General features: G+C 41.5%; 1 protein-coding gene across 1 annotated transcript in view; it reads left to right on the top strand.

The window, feature by feature from the left end:
* Positions 1 to 20,043, top strand: part of ZCWPW1 (zinc finger CW-type and PWWP domain containing 1) — a 34,313-nt gene that overhangs the window by 13,257 nt on the left and 1,013 nt on the right. Inside the window, exons 8-16 of the mRNA XM_087867749.1 lie at positions 5,841 to 5,957; positions 6,704 to 6,824; positions 7,453 to 7,528; positions 7,937 to 8,041; positions 8,950 to 9,033; positions 9,660 to 9,726; positions 10,131 to 10,234; positions 19,285 to 19,345; positions 19,855 to 19,989. Of these exons, the coding sequence (XP_087723875.1) occupies positions 5,841 to 5,957; positions 6,704 to 6,824; positions 7,453 to 7,528; positions 7,937 to 8,041; positions 8,950 to 9,033; positions 9,660 to 9,726; positions 10,131 to 10,234; positions 19,285 to 19,345; positions 19,855 to 19,989 (870 nt within the window). The remainder of the gene's footprint in view (positions 1 to 5,840; positions 5,958 to 6,703; positions 6,825 to 7,452; positions 7,529 to 7,936; positions 8,042 to 8,949; positions 9,034 to 9,659; positions 9,727 to 10,130; positions 10,235 to 19,284; positions 19,346 to 19,854; positions 19,990 to 20,043) is intronic.

Here is a 20,043-nt window from a genome sequence, read left to right as displayed (position 1 = left end):
GGAGGACCGGCTGAAAACGGTGTCTCCTACTCCTCCGCCATCTTAACTCCTCCCTCCAGGATTTGTATTTTAGAAAGCTCACCCTGCCAGTGGCATGGAAGATGAATTGGTGGGAACACAACTAGACCCACAGAAATAGTGATTCAAATGAGGAAGATAGACAGTAGCAGTGAAGAGGAAGAGACAAAGTTGAGATTTTTAGGAGGAAAGATCAGTATGATATGGTTGCCAGTTAGATCTGAGAGGTGAGGCAGAGTATAGAAGAAAGAGCACATTTCAGATGGTGAATTCAGCTTTGGACAAGTTGGGGGGGGGGTTCTGTGATGAGCTTTAGCATCCAAGAAAGAGGTCTGGGCCGGGAATACAGATTTGGGAATCTGGATAAAATTTTCCAAGAGGAAAACGTGGAGTGCAAAGAGAAGAGCAATGAATAGAAAACCCATAATGTTTAGGGGGAACATAATATTTAGGGTTGAACAGAGGAAGAGTTGCACAGGGAAAAAGCTGAGCACTAAGAGAAAACTTATGGAGGTGGAAGGAGATCTAGGAGAGTATGACATCAGAGATGCCAGGGGAGGAGAGAATTTCAAGAAAGAGGGGTGTTTAGCCTCGTCCAGTGCTGCTACAGAAACACCGAAGAGGATAAAGATTTGAAAATGCTCAATGATGTTACAATTAGGAAGTTACTAGGGTCTTGATTAGAACACCCATATGGGTTGGTAAGGGTGAATGGCCAATTTAATTGGTTGAAGAATAAGTACTTTTTTCAATTAGTTTAGATGTGAAAACTAGGATGAAGAAAATGGTAAATAGAGGGGAGAGGGTGTAGAGCTGAGGGAAGGTTTTTCTTTTTTTAACTTTTTTTTTTTTTAAAGAAAGAGACGTGACCTCTGTGTTGTTAGCATATGTGTATGCTGAGAGAAAATTGTTTATAAAGAAGGAGAGTTTGGGGTGCCTGGGTGGCTCAGTCAGTTAAGCATCTGACTCTTGATTTTAGCTCAGGTCTTGATCTCAGGGTTGTGAGTCCAAGCCCCATGTTGGACTCCACTCTGGGCATAGAGCCTACTTAAAAAAAAAAAAAAAGGAGTGGTTGATGGGAATGAGAAGAAAGCCACAGGATTTATTCTTATTCAGAAAGGACACTGTAGCCTTTGAGACTGGATGGAAGAAAGATAAGCATGGGTATTTATTTATTCTTTTAACAATAGTTATTAATGCTTTATGTTCTATTCCAGGCATCATGCTAGGTATTGGAAATACAGTGGTGAACAAAATAGATAATCCTTTCTTTTGTAGAATTCATGGTTTTAGTGTATTAGGCAATAAACAAATAGAGGTTATAACCATGGTAATTTTGGGGAATTTTAGAATGAGAAATAAAAGAGATCAGATGATATGTTAGTATGTTTAAAATTTTGAAAATAAATACACTTAACAATCTGGGGGGAAGGGGCACCTGGGTGGCTCAGTCATTAAGTATCTGCCTTCGGCTCAGGGCGTGATCCCAGGGTCCTGGGATCGAGCCCCACATCGGGCTCCTCTGCTGGGAGCCTGTTTCTTCCTCTCCCACTCCCCGTTTGTGTTCCCTCTCTTGCTGGCTGTCTCTCTCTCTGTCAAATAAATAAATAAAATCTTAAAAAAAAAAACACAACAATCTGGGGGGAAAACAGGCTTGCACCAAAAACAGGCTTGTACATACTAGAAAGAAAACTCAAAGAAAGAAAGAAAGAAAGAAAACTCTAGGCATCACCCAGGATAGTTCAAGGCAATAAACTGCTCCTCGTGTTATAATGACATGGTAACATAAGGAGCCGGAGGTGTAAGTCTCATTTGGGCAGTTGGGTGGTCTGGGTGGCGGTGTTCTATCTCCCGCAGCTCTCGGTATTAGGGCAAGGATTGGATTTTCACTGGGAGATGGAAGGTCTACTTCTTAGGCAGTGCTCGTTGAATTGAATTGTGATTGTCGTGAATGTGTAAGCCTCTGGCTATAAACGGACTGCTCTTTGTGTTTCTTCTAGTTGCCAGGGACAGGCAAGTCCTCCTGGAGTAGGAAGGAGAAAGGGCAGTATCTGATAAATACAATCCATTCGTGTGAAGTGAGGGAAAAGAATGGAGTATCATCACAGGAAGAAAGGGAGACCTAATCAAGATTGGGCCAGTCAGGGAACGCAGCTGTAAGGAGATGGCCGTTAAGCTGAAATCTGAAGGAGGAGCAGGAGTAGGAGAAAGAGGTTAGGGAGAGTGCTGTTTGGCATATTCCGGTTATTAAAAGGAAGTCAGTGTGATTGGAGTTCGGAGAGCAAGGAGAAGCAAGGCAGGAAAGTGGCTCTGGAGGAACGTACAAAGTGAGGATTTTATCTTCAGGGCAGTGGGAAGCCAACGATGAGTCTTCGCCAGGGGAGTGATGTCATCAAATTAATGTTTTAGAAGACTCCCTTTGGTGATTAATTGGAGAATGAAGTATGTAGGGACAAGAGTAGACCAGTGAGTCCTAGGATTAGATACTTCGGTGGCTTGGATGAGGATGATGAAAGTGGAAACAGAAGTGGATGGTTTTAAGATATGTTTTAGAGGCAGACTTGTCAGAGCTTGGTAATGAATCGGACATTGTGTGAGAGAGGTGAGAGCATGTTAAAGATGATTGGTTTCTGGCTTGAGCAGTTAGATGAGAGAAGGTGGGGAAAAGTGGAGGGAGAGTACATTTGTGAGATAAGATCAAGCATTTGGGTTTGGGCCTGTCAGGTTTGAGGTCTTTGTGAGATGTCCAAATGGTGATGTCAGAAAGCGAGGTGGCTGTAGGCGTCTGGAGCTAAGAACAAAAGCTAGAAGTATTATTCACCTGTGTGCGGTCGGGTGTGGAGATGGGTCTCAAACCAGTAGGAATGGGTGAGCTGGCCTCCGGGGAAAGTGTAGCATGGGGGCGAAGGCCCGTAACTGGGCTTTGGGACCCCAACATTTGGAGACTGAGTGGAGAAGGAGGAGGGAGCTGCCAGAAAGAGGAGGAAGGGCGAAATGGAAGGAGGAGGGATCACAGAACCCAAGGAAACGGGTGTCCACTGAAATGCTCTTAGAGTGTCTGTGATATCAGTCTTCCTTTTCATAGAGTTGTGTCGTGAGCCTCAAACAGTTTTCTGGAGCACATCATCCTCTCTTCTAAGTAATTTGAGAGGAGACTTTTAAAGACCTGTGTGTTGCTGTCATTGGAAATTTTATCCCAAGCCACACAAATACCTCATTCTATATCATTTGGATGACTTTTCCCCATTCATTTGCTCACAAATATTCATTATTTTTCACAACCAACAATTTGTTTTATTGATCTGTGTTTACTTTTATGGCCCCGGCCCCTTCTCCCCGTCTTTTTCTAGTCTTGCTAGATCCCCTCTATGAACAGCAAAAACTACTATTGGCAGCTCTTTTTGTTTTGTTATGGTTTGGTTTGGCTTTTTTGGATGGTATTGTTTTGTTTTTATGTATACAAAGTTTCCAGATTTTATATTATCATATCAAGACACAAGATGCCAGCACGTAGTGACCAGAAGAAAACCCAGGTAGGAAGCCAGCACAGAAGGTTCCAGTCGACCTGGGCCAGCCGGGCCAGTGCAGAGTCCTGACACCACTGTCCATCAGCCCAAAGGCCGGGCTGGCTTGGTGGGCACCCTCACAGGAGGCCTGTGCCTGAGTCAGGTCCACAGGGGCTCTCTGTGGATTGCCGAACGGCATTCACCTCTAACTCTGAATCGTAGTCTTTCTGTCTTGGTCCTTGCTCAACTTTCTCCGGTTCTTGAGGCAGAAGGTAAAGATCTGTTTGGGCTGGGCGTTCTCGCTGTCATGGGATGGGGGTGGTGGCAGCCATGGAGGGGCTGCCCAGGAATGCAGTGTGGAAGAAGGCAGGCCCCAAGTGGCATGGCTGCCTGTCACTGCAGGCCTTGCCTACCAGCAGCACCGGAGTCGTGGGTCTCGTGGCCCACCGTGGCTGCTGTGGTGCCGCACACACACGTGTGCGTTCCAGGCTCTGCAGCTGTCTTTTCAGACTACTGTATCATTCCCAACCAGTGCTTTTTCTTCAAAATAAAATAATTCAGAATGTGTTGCATAATATGAGCTACTTTGAAAGGATCCAAATATAAGTCCTTCTTATAGGAAGGACTGTTTCTCTGAGGGCTGATTTCAGGGGGATGGAGGGCATCCCTATGTTCAGGCATGGAAGGTAAAACTTGACAGTGGGCGAGTGAACTTACTGGAGAAACATATTGGTTGGTATTGTCAACTGTGATGGTATGGTGTAGACCCATGTGCCTGGTTATGTGATATTTCCCTAGCAACACTCAGTTGAATGAATGTAGGCACAGAAAAGGTAGAATATGTTCATTCAGGGTTGTGTTTGGCCAGCTGGGTGGGAAGAAGGGCAGAGGGTAAGGGAGTTGAAGATGTCTGCAAGAGAATCTAAGGAGTCAAACCTGAGTAAGTACAATGAAGAAAGGGGGTTGCTACTAGATTGGGAAGAAGTTAGGGGCCAGAAGATTGGTGATCTAGATAAAGTGAATGTTCCTTAGAAGTCGGTCTTTGAAAAAGTGAGGTGGAAGGATGGGGCATTTTTATCAGAAAGGGATGTTTGGATAAGTGGTTCAGGGGTGTGTGAGGTCCCTACAGATGACTGAGTGGGGCAGGCAGGAGGGGAGTGCATCACGAAGTGAAGTGTGCATTACTGAGGTGGCATGGAGGAAAAGGCCAAGGAACTCAGAGAATGGGGTGCTTCTTCGAGTTACCTCTTGAAAACAGCTGTCATCTGGAATGAGGGCAGGAGGTAGAGAGGAGGAGAAGGCTGAACCGGATGCCAGCATCTTTTCAAGGGAGATGAGAGGGCGGTGTAGTCCCATGGCATGGATATCAAGGAAGGAAGGGTTTTTATAGGAAGGAGGCTAGTAATGGTCTGGAAGTGGTGATGAGTAAGGATGTTGCTGACCCCACTTTCTGGCCTGGGGTGTGAGAGAGGGAACAGACTCCACTTAGAGGGCTGTGGGTGGGGTCGGGTAGAGGCAGTGTCATTTGTGCGTCACCAGGTTTTGAAAAGGAGATGGATGTTCAGAGAAGAAGTTGAAGATATGTGGACCTTTTGTTGCTCTTGTCTAGAATTCCAAAGAACATAGTGGAAGAATTTGGGATGGAGAGAGGAGAGCCTGTGAGAGGCATTGGGTCAAGTTAGCAGATGCTGGAATGAAGAAAGGTGGGAATAAGGGTTTGGAAGGTAATGGATACAAGGAAAGCTTCCTTTGAGCAAGCCCTGAACTAAATAATTGGTTGAGTTGGTAGGCTTATCTCTGTCTTTTGGAAGGGGTTAAGCTCAGGGCTGTTGGTCCCAAAGACTGCAACTTGGTGATTTGGTGACAGGTAAATCAGCTGGGATTCAGATAGGAACTCTGGATGTTGTACACAAAAGAGATGCTGGTTAGCCCTTCAAAAGAACTTTCCAGTAGTGACAGGCCAGCAGAGAACGAGGCACTAGCTGGAAAGATGCTGGCCAAACTTTTCAAGAACCGTCAATACAAAAACCACTCTTTTCTTCCCCTAGGGGAAAGAGAGATTGATAGTATGGCATAGGAGAAAGATTGAGATATGAGACCTGGGGTCCAAGTTTAGATCTGCCACCAATTTAGGCTGATCTTCAGCAAGTCAATTATCTTCTCTGAGCTTAGTTTTCCCATTTATAAATCTAGGATTAGACTCATTGCCTAAGGCTATGTGATTTTGAAGGGGGTACATTGATTTTCGTTGGACTGAAGAACGAAGGGCATTTTTTTGTTTCATTTCAGTTTTGGTTTTTTTTTTTCTTCTCGCAGGTCAATGTCTTGTCTGGGTCCAGTGTTCCTCCCCAGACTGTGAGAAGTGGAGGCGGCTTTGTGGGAACATTGACCCCTCAGTGCTTCCAGCTAATTGGTCCTGTGATCAGAATACAGGTAGAAAGGACTGGAGATGTTTTTCGTTTTGTTTTTAGTTTTTAATGGTTCTTCCCTTTCTTTTTCTGTATGTACCCCTTAGATTATATATGTCATAGATGTAGTTATAATTCCAGGGGTCCTTGTAGTGTTTGGGAGAGAGGAAGGGATCATCCTCTCATATCAAGATGAATCTGGCATAATGGGCTAGAAGAAGACACCCTGAAGGGTTATGTTGTAGGAAGGGCCTGGGATCTCAGTGTAGATTCTAAGTGAATTCCCCCTTCTTCAGCATTAGTCTGACCCTGTTGGTCCTGATTAGATTGTTGGTATTGGGTTGTGGATAAGAAGGGATATGGGGTATACGGGGGAAAGCAGGTGAGAGAGAACCAGTGGCTTAGAATTCTAGAATGTTTGAAACCTCTTAGAAGAGATTATAATGATCTAGCCCAGCCCAATTATTTTTACAGATGAGACAACAGAGTCTCAGAGAAATGACTGCCATGATGTTATGTAGATGGAAGCAGGGTCAGATAATGTGGGATATAGGCGGAAGTTTAGAATCTCTGTAAAGTACAAGGAGGCAGCACTCCTGCTCTAGCTGTAGCTGCGTTTCCTCCATGGGTCTTCGTTCTTCCTCCATGCCTGTCTCCCAGGTGCCCTTTTGGTCCCACCTGCTGCCTATTCTTCTCCTCTCTCCTGCCCTCATCCTGATTTTTCCCTGAAGGGGTTCTTTCCTTCCCTTCATTCCATTTCTCTTTTTCCAGACTCGAGGTATAATCGCTGTGACATCCCTGAGGAGTCCTGGACAGGGCTTGAGAGTGATGTGGCCTATGCCTCGTACATCCCAGGATCCATCATCTGGGCCAAGCAATATGGTTACCCCTGGTAGGGCACCATGGCATAGTCACAGCATCCTTCCATGAACTTGGAAGTGGTAGATTCAAGCAGAGAGGGAAGGAAATGGAAAGCATTTATCATGGAAATGGTACCTGCCTTAGAAAGAACATGGGATGAGGGAAAACATAAAGTACTAAGCCTGGAGACTTCAAAATAATGCGTTTTCTAGAGGTTTCACAGTTGAAGTGGTATCTCCCCGGGAAAAAAGGTCTACCAGTTCTACCCTGAGTAGATAGAAAAAGGAAGCTGGCTTTAAGGCATTTTTTTAAAACATTGAGATGTGACAGATATATAAAGTAGAGAGAACGAAGAAGGGTAGGATAGTTTCTTCTTTGGAGATGTCCCTAATCAGAAGATTTTTTTCTCAGGGTTGATAGAAGGCCTCGAAGGGTAAGATGCTCTTACTAGGAAGATTTGGAACTTCTTTGTACACTGAGAGGTCGCTTTAGTCATTTGGTAGACTACTGAGGGAGATTCACAAGGGGGGTCTATCTTTGGGATCCTTTTTTTTTTTTTATGAAATATATTTCCCCTTTCTGTACATGTGTATTGAGTTTGTGTTGTGTTCATCTAAACCCTTCCTCTTCTGTCCCCTAAACCTGTCTGTCTTCTCCAGGTGGCCAGGCATGGTAGAATCTGATCCTGACCTGGGGGAATATTTTCTTTTTGCGTCTCATCTTGATTCCCTGCCGGTGAGTTTTCCTGGGTCAGGGTAGGAAGGTGCTCAGGCCAAAGTAATGAACAAATCCATCCTAACAGGTGTACAGAGTTGGAAACAGACACAACCAACAGACATCAGCAGAAACAGACCCTTAACTAGAGTGACAAACACAGAAATAACTACCCATGTATAGAAATAAACTTGTATTTAATTAAATATTGAATCATTACTAGGACATTACTAGGTTCTGATAAACGTGCTTTGGTTAGGATTCCTGAGGAGTGAAGCACAGCAGACTGAGGTGGAGTAGCTGGGTCAGGTTTATGGCATCAGATGAGGCCCAGCACCTCCTGCCCTTTATGAATCCTCAGTTCTCCCCCCAGTCCAAAGCAAGGAGAAGGACAAGAGGCTGTAAGAAAACCATTTTTTTAAATTTCAGTCTAAATACCACGTGACATTTTTTGGAGAAACAGTCTCTCGTGCTTGGATCCCAGTCAACATGCTAAAGAACTTCCAGGAGCTGTCCCTGGAGCTAGCTGGAGGGGTAAGCAATCTTTGGGGAGGGCTCAATTGTGATACAGGGAACCCGAAAACTAAATCTGCCCCTTATTTAACCTGATTTTCTCCCAGGGGAAGCTGTGTTGGGAGGAAGTCCCATGTCTGACCAAGTGTGCAAGAGTGAGGTTATTCACGGGGACTCTTCTTTCTACCATGATTGGTCTTCTTCCTGAAGACTGCAGTTTTCTACAGTTTAGCCAAGGCAGGTGTGGCAGAAGTGAGGGCACATATTAACTCAGGGTTTCTCAGGGTACCATTTGGGGCCTGGTAATTCTTTGTTGTGGAGCGCTGTCCTGTGTATTTTAGCAGGTTTAACAGCATCCCCGGGCTCTACTGGCATCTAGCCAAGGGATGCTACTGCCCCTGGCCTCAGTTGTGACAACCAAAAAAATTGTCTCTAGACATTGCCAAATATCTTCTGGGAGGCAAAACCTCCCCTGCTTGAGAACCACTGAATGAACTAAATAATATTTCCTGCCTATAATCTCTTTGGGTTCAACCAGCCTTAGAAATGAGCAGAGGCCCAGCAGTTCTGGGGTCTTCAAAAATCAGGTACTATTAAATCAAGCAGCTGGATCTGAAGAAATTAGTGAGAATCTTAAAAGTGGAATCACCTGAGCTCCTTTAATCCTGTCTCTCCAAATTTCCGTGGGATTTACTGTGGAGAGGACACCAAAGTGTTGGTTGGCAGTATTGCTAGGAACTGGTAACAGGTTTGTTATGGGAGGATAAAGTGAGATTATGACTCTCAGCTCAAAAGATTAAGAATAGGAGTATCGTATCAATATCAGGAACTGCAAATAAACATAGTTAAAGATCGTGTCTGGCAAGTAGCGGTATACTGGAGTCACTTCTTTAATATTTATCACTGACTCTAATCTTCCTCTATTTCAGAAAAAGTTCAGGAACAAGGACTGCAACCAAAAGCTGGGAGCAGCCCTGACGATGGCTCAAGAGGCAGAACGGATCAATATTCAGGTGGGAGAGTGTTCAGACCACATACCTGCTCCTCTTTGGGACTTGGGACACAAAGCAAACCATATATTCTCTACTATAGAAAAGTGGCTTGTCCTTTCCCATCATCCAGTCTTAGTCTTAGAATTAGTCTTTTCTTCCCAAGCCAGATTCCCCTGACTCCTTAAATCATTTATTCTTTTCCCTACCCTTGAACAAATGGGATCTTCTCTCATCCCGCAGAGAGACTGTGTGTAGTAGGGGACATCGTACCTCCCTATTTAACTTGAGATCTCAGCTGTATGTGTCTTAACCTTTCTTTTATGCAGGGTCCGTGTTTACCCTCAAATTCTGCCTTTGGGGGTGTGGTGGAGAATGACAAACTGAATTATAAATAAACTGGAGAAAAGAGATTATAGTAATAGAGCATATAATAATATAATATAATATAAATATACAATACAGAGATAATTTTATAATGTATTATAATAGTTAATCTTCACAGAAATTAGATAAACAGAACATGAAATTTCAAGTGAAAATAGTACAGAATATGAATATAAAGTCCATAACTAAAGTCTTAAAGACTGAGGGCAAAAATCATCCCTGGGAGAGTAGCGGATGATGCTTTTGTTTCTTGGTTCCCTCAGGAACGGGTTAACTTGTTTGGTTTCCGGAGCCGATACACTGGATCTGACAGTAGTGGGGAAGGAAAAGGTAGGATCAGTAGGAGGATGAGGACTAGAGAGGGAGGTCCTTCATGAGGGCAGCAACTGAACCTTAATTTTAAATCCAATGTCATCCACCTAGTTCTGGATTCTCTAATAGGAGGCTGTCCACGAATGCCATTGACCAAGTGTCCAGGGTGGATGGACGGGTAGATGGATGGGCGAAGAGAAGAATGGAGGAAAACAGAGGGTGGGGGGGAGGGTGCATGTTGAAGAGTGGTGGGACTTTGGAAAAGGTGGAGGTGTGATCATCTAGGGCCATGTTTTTCAAGAAAATGCAACTGGGACATGAAAGGTAGAGTCAGAAGACTGCTTCTCTGGGATCAGCGCCATTAATTCATTATCTAATTTATTGGTAAATTCTTTAGCCTTTCCTTCCTATTCCTGCTCTAGACCTAAGGCTTTCTGGGGCTAACAGCCCAGATTCCTGCTTGGAGAAAGAAGAGGAAGAGTCGGAATTGGAGGCAGAGGAGTTGGAGGAGGAGGAAGAGAAAAAGGTAAGATTGATCTTGGGGAATTGCTTTTAGGAGGTTCCTATAAGACGTCTGGTTGGCATGAATTTATATTTACTAGGGAACCATCCTATGCCTGCCTTAGGGGGGCCCTGACTAGCTGGTCTTATCTCTTAAGGCTCTTCAGGGAAGGAGACTCTTCTCTCTCCTCAGTTATTCTAATATCTCACATTTCTAGGAACTTATTTCTTGATTATCATTTCAGTTCTTAATGTAGTTCTTTGGTTCTTACTGGAGCAATTTCAGACAATAGCAGGTTGCCTCTCTTCACTCTCAGTCCTCCCCTGTGTGGACACTTCATTTTAAGTGTCTTTATATTCATTCACTTGTCTCCTTAGGCTCTTTTCAAGCATATGAAATATAGATTTTGTAAAAATTTTTAAAGATTAATTTATTTGAGAGAGAGAGAGAGAGAGAGAGAGAGAGAGAGAGTGTGTGTGTGTGTGTGCGCGCGCAGGAGGTAGGGGCTGAAGGAGAGGGAGAGAGAATCCCAAGCAGACTCTGTGCGAGTGAGAGCCCGACACAGGGCTTGATCTCATGACCCTGAGATCATGACCTGAGCTGAAACTAAGAGTTGGATGCTTTAACCGACTGAAATTTCAGGCGCCCCCGCCTGAAATACCAATTTAAAAAAAAAATAATACTTGAAAAGACTTTTTCTTAGAGTGGTTCTGGGTTCACAGAAAAATTGAGAGAAAAGTACAGAGAGTTCCCATATCCCTCCTGTCTCTACATATGCATAGCCTTTCCCATTATCAACACCCTCACCGGAGTGGTGTATTTTTTTATAGTTGATGAACCTACATTGGCTCATTGTCATCACCCAAAGTCTATTGTTTACATTAGGGTTCATTCTTGGAGTTGTTATATTCTATCGGTTTGGACAAATATAGAACAATAGGTATATATCATTGTAGGATCATACAGAATATTTTCACAGCCCTAAAAATCCTGAGTGCTCTATCTGTTCACCCCTCTCCCTGCAACCCCTGATCTTTTTATTGTCTCAATAGTGTTGCCCTCTCAAGAACACCATATAGTTGGAATCCTGCATATGTACCCTATTCAGACTGGCTTCTGAGAAATATACATTTAAGTTTCCTTCATGTCTTTTCATGATTTGATAGCTTGTATCTTTTTTTCTCTCTGCATTTTTCCATTTCCTGGATGTACCCCATTTATTTATCTATTCACTTACTGAACGATACCTTGGTTGCTTCCAAATTTGGACAATTATGAATAAAGCTGCTATGAACAGCTGCATACAGGTTTTTGTGAGAAATAAGTTTTCAACTCCTTTGGGTAAATACCAAGGAGCTTGACTGCTAGATTGTATGGTAAGAGCATGTTTAGTTTTGTAAGATAACAAATTGTCTTCCAGAGCGGCTATACCATTTTGCATTCCCATCAGCATTGAATGAGATTTTCTGTTGTTCCACATCCTTGTTAGTATTTGGTGCAGTTAGAGTTCCAGATTTTATTCCTTCTAATGGGTGTGCAGTGGTATTTTATTGTTGTTTTAATTTGCATTTCCCTGATGACATATTATGATCTGGAGCATCTTTTCATATTCCTCTCGGCCTTCTGTGTATCTTCTTCAGTGACATGCCCATTAAAGTGTTTGGCCCATTTATTTAATTGGGTTGTTTCTTTTCTTTTCTTTTCTTTTTTTTTTTTTTTAAGATTTTATTTATTTATTTGACAGAGCCAGCCAGCGAGAGAGGGAACACAAGCAGGGGGAGTGGGAGAGGAAGAAGCAGGCTCCCAGCAGAGGAACCTGATGTGGGGCTCGATCCCAGAACGCTGGGATCATGCCCTGAGCCGAAGGCAGACGCTTAACCACTGTGCCACCCAGGCGCCCCAGGGTTGTTTATTTTCTTATTGTTGAATTTTATGAGTTGTTTTTATTTAGGTAACAGTCCTCAATCAGATGTATCTTTTGCCAATATTTTCTTCCAGTCTGTGGCTGGTTTTCTCATTCTCTTGACATTCTCTTTTTCAGAGTGGACATTTTTAATTGTAATGAAGTCAACCTATTAATTCATGGATCACGGCTTTGGTGTTGTATGTAAAAAGTCATCGCCATACCCAAGGTTATCTATATTTTCTCCTGTGTTATCTTCTAGGAGTTTTATAGTTTTAATTTTTACATTAGATCTATATTACATTTTGAGTAAATTTTTGTAAAGGGTGTAAGGTCTATGTCTAGGTTCATTTTTTTGCACGTGGATGTCCAGTTGTTCAGCATATTTGTTGAAAAGACTGTCGTTGCCTTTGCTCTTTTGTCAAAGATCAGCTGGCTAAGTTTATGTGGGTCTATTTTGGGGCTCTCTACTCTGTCCCATATACCCATTTGTTCTTTTGCCAGTTCTACACTGTCTTGATTACTGTAGCTTTAAAATAAATCTTCAAGTTGGCTAGGGTTAGTCCTCCAGCTTTGTCCTTCTTCAATAGCGTGTTGGCTATTGTGGGTCTTTTGCCTTTCCATATAACTGTAGAATCAGTTTGTTGTTCTCATAATCTCATCAATTTCTGCTCCAATTCTTATTATTTCTTTTCTTCAGTTACAAGTTACAGAATAACTTGCTTGGATTGTGTCTGGAATCGCATTGACTCTATCTATATACCAAGCTGGGAAAAACTAACTGTTGGCAGTATTAAGTATTCCTATCCACAAACATGGAATATCTACTTATTTAATTCTTTGATTTTATTCATCAGATTTTTGTAATTTTACTCATATAGCTCTTGTATATATTTTGTTAGAATTATACCTAAGTATTTACATTTTTGGTGCTACTGTAAATGGTATTGTGTTTTTAATACCAAATGCCACTTGTTCATCGTTGGTTTATAAGAAAATGATGGACTTTTATATATGAACCTGTATTGGGCAACCTTGCTATAAATGTTTATTAGTTCTGGAGTTTTTGTTGATTCTCTTGCATTTTTCTATGTAGGCAATTACATTATCTGCAAACAAAGACAGTTTTCCAGTTGGTCCTTGAATAGGTTTGAACTATGTGGGTCCACTTATAAGTGGATTCCCCCCCCCATAAATATAGTGCAGTACTGTAAATATATTTTCTCTTCCTTATGATTTTAATACTTTCTTTTCTCTACCTTTATTGTAAGAATACAGTATGTAATACATATAATGTACAAAATACATGTGAATCATCCGTGTTATTGGTAAGGCTTCCAGTCAACAGTGTAGGCTATTAGTAGTTAAGTTTTGGGGGAGTCAAAAGTTATACACCTATTTTCCACTGTGTGAGGGGTCAGCACCCCTTACCCCTGCATTGTTTAAGGGTCAACTGTGTTTATTTCTTCCCAGTATCTCTATCTTTTATTTCTTTTTGTCTTACTGCATTAGCTAGAACTTCCAATATGATATGTTGGAAAGGAGTGATGAGAGGGGACATCCCTTGCCTTGTTCCTGGTCTTAGGGGGAAAGGCTTCTAGCTTCTCAGCATTAAGTATGATATTAGTTATAGGTTTTTTGTAGATGTTCTTTCTCAAGTTGAGGAAGTTACCCTCTCTTCCTAGTTTACTGAGAGTTTTGACCATGATTGGGTGTTGGATTTTGTCAAATGCTTTTTCTGTATCTGTTGGTATGATCATGTGATTTTTCTTTTTTAGCCATTGATATGATGGATTACATTAATTGATTTTCAAATGTCAAACCAGTCTTGCATGCCTTGAATAAATCCCACTCGTTCATGGTGTATAATTCTGTTTATACATCGTTGGATTTAATTTACTAATATTTTGTTGAGGATTTTTGCATCTCTTTTCATAAGAGATATTGGTCTGTAGTTTTCTTGGAATGTCTTTGTCTGGTTTTGGTATTCAGGTAATGGCCTCATAGAACGAGGTAGGAAGTATTCTCTGTTTCTTTTCTCTGAAAGAGATTATAGAGAATAGACATAATTTCTTCCCTAAATGTTTGGTGGAATTCACCAGTGAATCCATAGGACTGGTGCTTTCTGTCTTGGAAGGTTGGCTACTAGTTACTGATTCAATTTTGTTAATTGATAAAGACTTATTCAGATTGTCTGTTTCTTCTAGTGTGAGTTTAGACAGATGATATCTTTGAAGGAATTGGTCCATTTCATCTTGGTTTTCAAATTTGTTTGCATAGAATTATTTATAGTATTCCTTTATTATCCTTTTAATGTTCATGGACTCTGTAGTGTATTTTCTGTTATTAGTAATTTGTTTCCTCTCTCTTTTTCTTGTTAGCTTGGCTAGAGGCTTATCAATTTTATTGATCTTTTCAAAGAACCAGCTTTTTTTGTTTCATTGATTACTAATTTCCTGTTCTCATAATCTCATCAATTTCTGCTCCAATTCTTATTATTTCTTTTCTTCAGCTCATTTTGGATTTAACTTGCTCTTTTTTTTCTAGTTTCCCAAGGCTGAAACTTAGACTATTGATTTTGGATCTTTCTTCTTTTTTAATATATGTGTTCAGTGCTAAATTTCCCTCTAAGTACTGCTTTTGCTGTATCCCACAAATTTTGATAAATTGTATTTTCCTTTTCATTTAGTTCATATTTTAAATTTCATTTAGTTCAATACTTTAAAATTTCTCTTGAGATTTCTTCTTTGATCCATGTGTTATTTAGAAGTATGTTATTTAATCTTTGTGTATTTTGGGCACTTTTTTTTTTTTTTTTTTTTTTTTTTTTTTTTTAAAGATTTTATTTATTTATGTGACAGAGAGACAGCCAGCGAGAGAGGGAACACAGCAGGGGGAGTGGGAGAGGAAGAAGCAGGCTCATAGCGGAAGAGCCTGATGTGGGACTCGATCCCGGATCGCCAGGATCACGCCCTGAGCCGAAGGCAGACGCTTTAACGACTGCGCTACCCAGGCGCCCTATTTTGGGCACTTTTTAGTTATCTTTCTGTTACTGATTTCTAGTTTAACTCTGTTGTGGTCTGGGAGCAGACACTGTATGATTTCTATTCTTTTCAATGTGTTAAGTTTTGTTTTATGGCTCAGAATGCGATCAGTCTTGGTGAACGCTCCATGTGAGTTTGAGAAGAATATGTATTCTACTGTTGTTGAATATAATGAAGTAATTTGTAGATGCCACTTATATCCAGTTGATTGATAGTGTTGTTGAGTTCAGCTGTGTCCTTCCTGATATTCTGCTTGTATCCATGGATCTGTCCATTTTTGATAGAGTGTGTTGAAGTCTCCAGCTATGATAGTGGATTCAACTATTTCTTTTTGCAGTTCTGTCAGTTTTTGCCTTATGTAGTTTAGTGCTCTGTTGTTAGGCTCACTTTAAGGATTGTTATGTGTTCTTGGAGAATTGACCCCTTTATCATTATGTAATGCCATTCTTTATCCCTGGTAACTTTCCTTGCCTTGAAGTCTGCCTTGTCTGAAATGAATAGCGCTACTCCTGCTTTCTTTCGATTAGCGTTAGCATGGTGTGTTTTTCTATTTACTTTTAGTGTGTGTGTGTGTGTGTGTGTGTGTGTGTGTGTGTGTGTATCTATCTATCTATCTATCTATCTTTATGTTTAAAGTAGACTTCTTGTAGACAACATATAGTTTGGTCTTGGTTTTTATTTTTTTTTTTATTTTTATTTTTTTTTTAAAGATTTTATTTATTTATTCGACAGAGATAGAGACAGCCAGCGAGAGAGGGAACACAAGCAGGGGGAGTGGGAGAGGAAGAAGCAGGCTCATAGCAGAGGATCCTGATGTGGGGCTCGATCCCATAATGCTGGGATCACGCCCTGAGCTGAAGGCAGACGCTTAACCGCTGTGCCACCCAGGCGCCCCTGGTCTTGGTTTTTAATCCACTCTGACAATCTGTGTCTTTTAATTGGTGTATTTAGACCATTGATATTTAAATTAATTATTAATATAGTTGGATTAATGTCTATAATATTTGTTACTATTTTCTGTTTGTTGCCCTTGTTCTTTTTTCTTGTTTTTGTTTTCCACTTTTTTTCTGCCCTGTTTCTTTTTTTAAAGATTTTAGTTTTTAAGCAATCTCTACATCCAGCGTGGGACTTGAACTTACAACCTCAAGATTAAGAGTCTCATGCTCTCCCAAACGAGCCAGGCAGGCATCCCCAAGTGGTTTTTGGTTTTGTTTTGTTTTTAGAGAGAGGAAGTGTGTGTGAAAGTGGTGGGGAGGGGTAGAGGGAGAGGGAGAGAGAGAATCTTAAGCAGGCTGCATGCTCAGGGTGGAGCCTGACTTGGGGCTCCATCTCATGACTTGAGCCAAAACCAAGAGTTGGATGCTTAACCAACTGAGCCATCCAGGTGCCCCTCCCCACCCCACAAGTGGTTTTAACTGAGCATTTTATATGAGTCCATTTTCTCCCCTTCCTTAGCATATCAGGTAAGGTATTTTTTTCCTTTGGCTTCTTCTGGGGCTTTTTCTTTTTCTTTTTTCCCCTTGTTTTAAAAGTTATTAAATTCCAGGTAGTTAACATACAGTGTAATATAGTTTCAGGTGTATAATCTAGTGACTCAGCACTTCCATACATCACCCGGTGCTCATCACAACAAGTGTACTCCTTAATCCTCAGGGCTTTTTCTTTCTTTCTTTCTTTCTTTCTTTCTTTCTTTCTTTCTTTCTTTCTTTATTTTTTTTTTAAGATTTTATTTATTTATTCGACAGAGACAGAGACAGCCAGCGAGAGAGGGAACACAAGCAGGGGGAGTGGGAGAGGAAGAAGCAGGCTCATAGCGTAGGAGCCTGATGTGGGGCTCGATCCCACAACGCCGGGATCACGCCCTGAGCCGAAGGCAGACGCTTAACCGCTGAGCCACCCAGGCGCCCCTCAGGGCTTTTTCTTTAAATTTGATTTTCTGTAGTTTGAAAATAACATGCCTACATATGGTTGTTTGGCATTTATCCTTCTTGGTGTTCTCTAAGCTTCCTGAATCTGTGGTTTGGTGTCTGACATTAATTTGAGAAACTTCTCAGTCATTATGGTTTTTAATATTTCTTAGGTTTCTTTCTTTTTTCCTTCTCCTTCTGGTATTTCCATTGTGCATATGTTACACATTTTATAGTTGTCCTACAATTCTTGGGTATGATGTTCTTTTTTTTTTTTCCGTCTTTGTTCCCTTTGCTTTTCAGCTTTGAAGGTTTCTGTTGAGATAACCTCAAGCTCAAGGATTCTTTCCTGATCCATGTTCAGTCCACTAACAAGCCCATCAAAGGCATTTTCTTCATTTCTATTACTGCGTTTTTGATCTCTAGCACTTCCTTTTGATTCTTTCTTAGGATTTTCATCCTTTTGCTTACGTTGCCCATCTGTTCTTGCATGCTACTTTATCCATTAGAGCCCTTTGCATATTAATCATATTTGATTTCAGTTTCTAGTCTGATAATTCCATGCCATGTCTGGTTTTGATACTTGCTCTGTCTGTTCATATTGTGTTTTTTGCCTTTTGATATGCCTTGTAGTTTTTTTCTTGATTGCCAGACACAATGTACCAGGTAAAAGAAACAGTTGTAAATATGCCTTTATTTATTTTTTTTAAAGATTTATTTATTTATTTTGGTGGGGGAGAGAGGGAGAGAGAGTGCGAGTGGGGCGTAGGGGCAGGAGGAGAGAGAATCTTAAGCAGACTCCCCGCTGAATGTGAAGCCTGACTCGGGCTCGATCCCACAGCCCTGAGATCATGACCTGAGCCTAAATCAAGATTCGGATGCCCAACCAACTGAGCCACCCAGGCACCCCTAAATATGCCTTTAGTACTGTGGTGGTAAGGGGTCAGGAGAGGAGATGTGTTCTATAGTCTTACTATTAGGTCTCATGTCTTTTTTCTTTTTAAAAATTTTTTACTTATTTAAGTAATCTGTACACTCAATATGGGGCTCGAGCTCACAACCCTGAGATCAAGAGTTGCACCCTCTTGTAACTGAACCAGCCAGGCAACCCTAGATCTCACGTCTTTAATGAACCCGTGCTCTGGACTGTGAACATCACAGTGTTTCTTAGTGATTTCCTCCCCATTAGGTGGGACAAGATGGCTAGAACGGGCTGAGGTTAAATATTTCTCCTCCCCCAGGACAGTTAGGCTCTGATCATAACCTGGTAGATTAGGCTGTGGTTAGCTAGTTTCTCCTGAGAGCAGGCCTTTTTCAGAAGGATAGAGTGCTCTGGTATATTTCAAAATGGTTCCTTCCCCCTCCTCCTGCTGGAAGCATGAAGGGATTGTTCTCTGATATTTTGTGTGAGAACCTGGCAAGACTCCTGAGGTCAAACTCAGTCTGGGAGCCCCTATAAGACTGGGCACCACTGGAGTTTTTTGTGTTTTTTGTTTTTTGTTTTTTAAACTCTCAGACTTGTCTGCATTGAACAATTTATTTAGTACTGTTGAGGTTTTCCTGCCCTGGAAGTGGTTCTTGTGAGAACTGCTGGTTCTTCTGCTTATGAGTCTGTGCCCTGTTAAGTTATGACTCCCTGCATTTGCCTGTCTCTTCAGTCTTGAGGACAGTAGGTTGGTGGCCCTGTGTCCTTACCTCTTTTATCAAAACAAAAACAGTTGTCGATTTTTCAGTCTGTTCAGCTTTTTTACTTGTTGTTAGAACAGAGTGATGACTTCCAAATCCCTTACATGTAGAACTGGAAACTAGAAGTCCTGAAAGATAGATTTTTTACTTTCTCTTTTAATTATTTTTTTATTGAGGCAAAATTGGTCTATAACATATATAGGTTTCAGGGGTACAATGTTGTAATTCGATACTATGAAGTGATCAACACTAAGAGTCTAGTTATTTTTTTTTATTTTTAATTTAACAGTTTTTTTATCATGTTCATGACCTAACTTTATTTCTTTCTTTTGTGCATAAAGCCTTGTACTGACTAATACCAAATAGAATGGAAAAGAGAACAGTTTTATTTCTGTTGTCATTGATTTAAACAGTATCAGGCTACAGAAGCTAGTGTGACTCCCCTAACCACGCATCATTTCTGTAGCATCCCACTCTATTAAAAACACAATTAGATGAGTTCATTTACATTTTATTTTTCTCTCCCATTCTCAGGACCCGACTTTGCCCAGTCCCAAGCCAGCCAAAATTCAGACAAAAAAACCCAAGGCAAGAGGTAAGCAAGCCAGCTGGGAAACAGGTATGAGCTACCATTAAGGCAGAGCAGAGGCAGACAGTGGGAGGGGTCTGCAGGTCACCGGATCTTACTGACTGTCTCAGCTCTAAAATCTGCAAAAATGGTGAAGATTCCTACTAGTGTCATCAGGGAAGCCGTAGCCTCTGTGCTTCTGTATTCTGATTACAAAATCTTACATTAAAGGTGGGATGAATGTCTTAAATTCTTAGCCAAGAAGGATGACTTCCTGGAAGAGACAGGCTATGAGGAAAAACATAATGAAGAAGGTCCAGGACAAAAACGAGGGGACAGAGAGAGAAAGAAAGAAAGAACGAAAGAAAGTAATATTTGGGGAAAAGGAAGGAAACGAGAGAACTCACTAGACTGAGAATAAGCAGAGGATGCAGGGCAGAGACTAACTGTGGGGAGTCTATGGACCCTTGCTGAGCTGTCATTTAGAGAGAAATAAACAAATGTCCCTAATGGTTGGGGGGTTGGGGGTGATGCAGATGGACGAGATGGACGAGATGGGACCCTGCAAAAGAAGACAATGAAGAGATCTCTGGGAAACGAATCTGCAGCTCCTTCCGGACCCATAATAGGAAGGAAAGAAGGGCATGGAAAATCGGAGCCTGACCAGCCAGGTAAGGCTCAGGGCCTGGGCAAAACTATGGGAAATGAGATTCAAGTCTGTGTCT

This window comes from Ursus americanus, chromosome 2, assembly GCF_024610735.1.
Source record: "Ursus americanus isolate L20-20 chromosome 2, mUrsAme1.1.p, whole genome shotgun sequence".
Lineage (NCBI taxonomy): Eukaryota > Metazoa > Chordata > Mammalia > Carnivora > Ursidae > Ursus > Ursus americanus.
The sequence above is the reverse complement of the archived record's forward strand: the minus strand, read 5'-3'. Positions and strand labels throughout refer to the sequence as shown.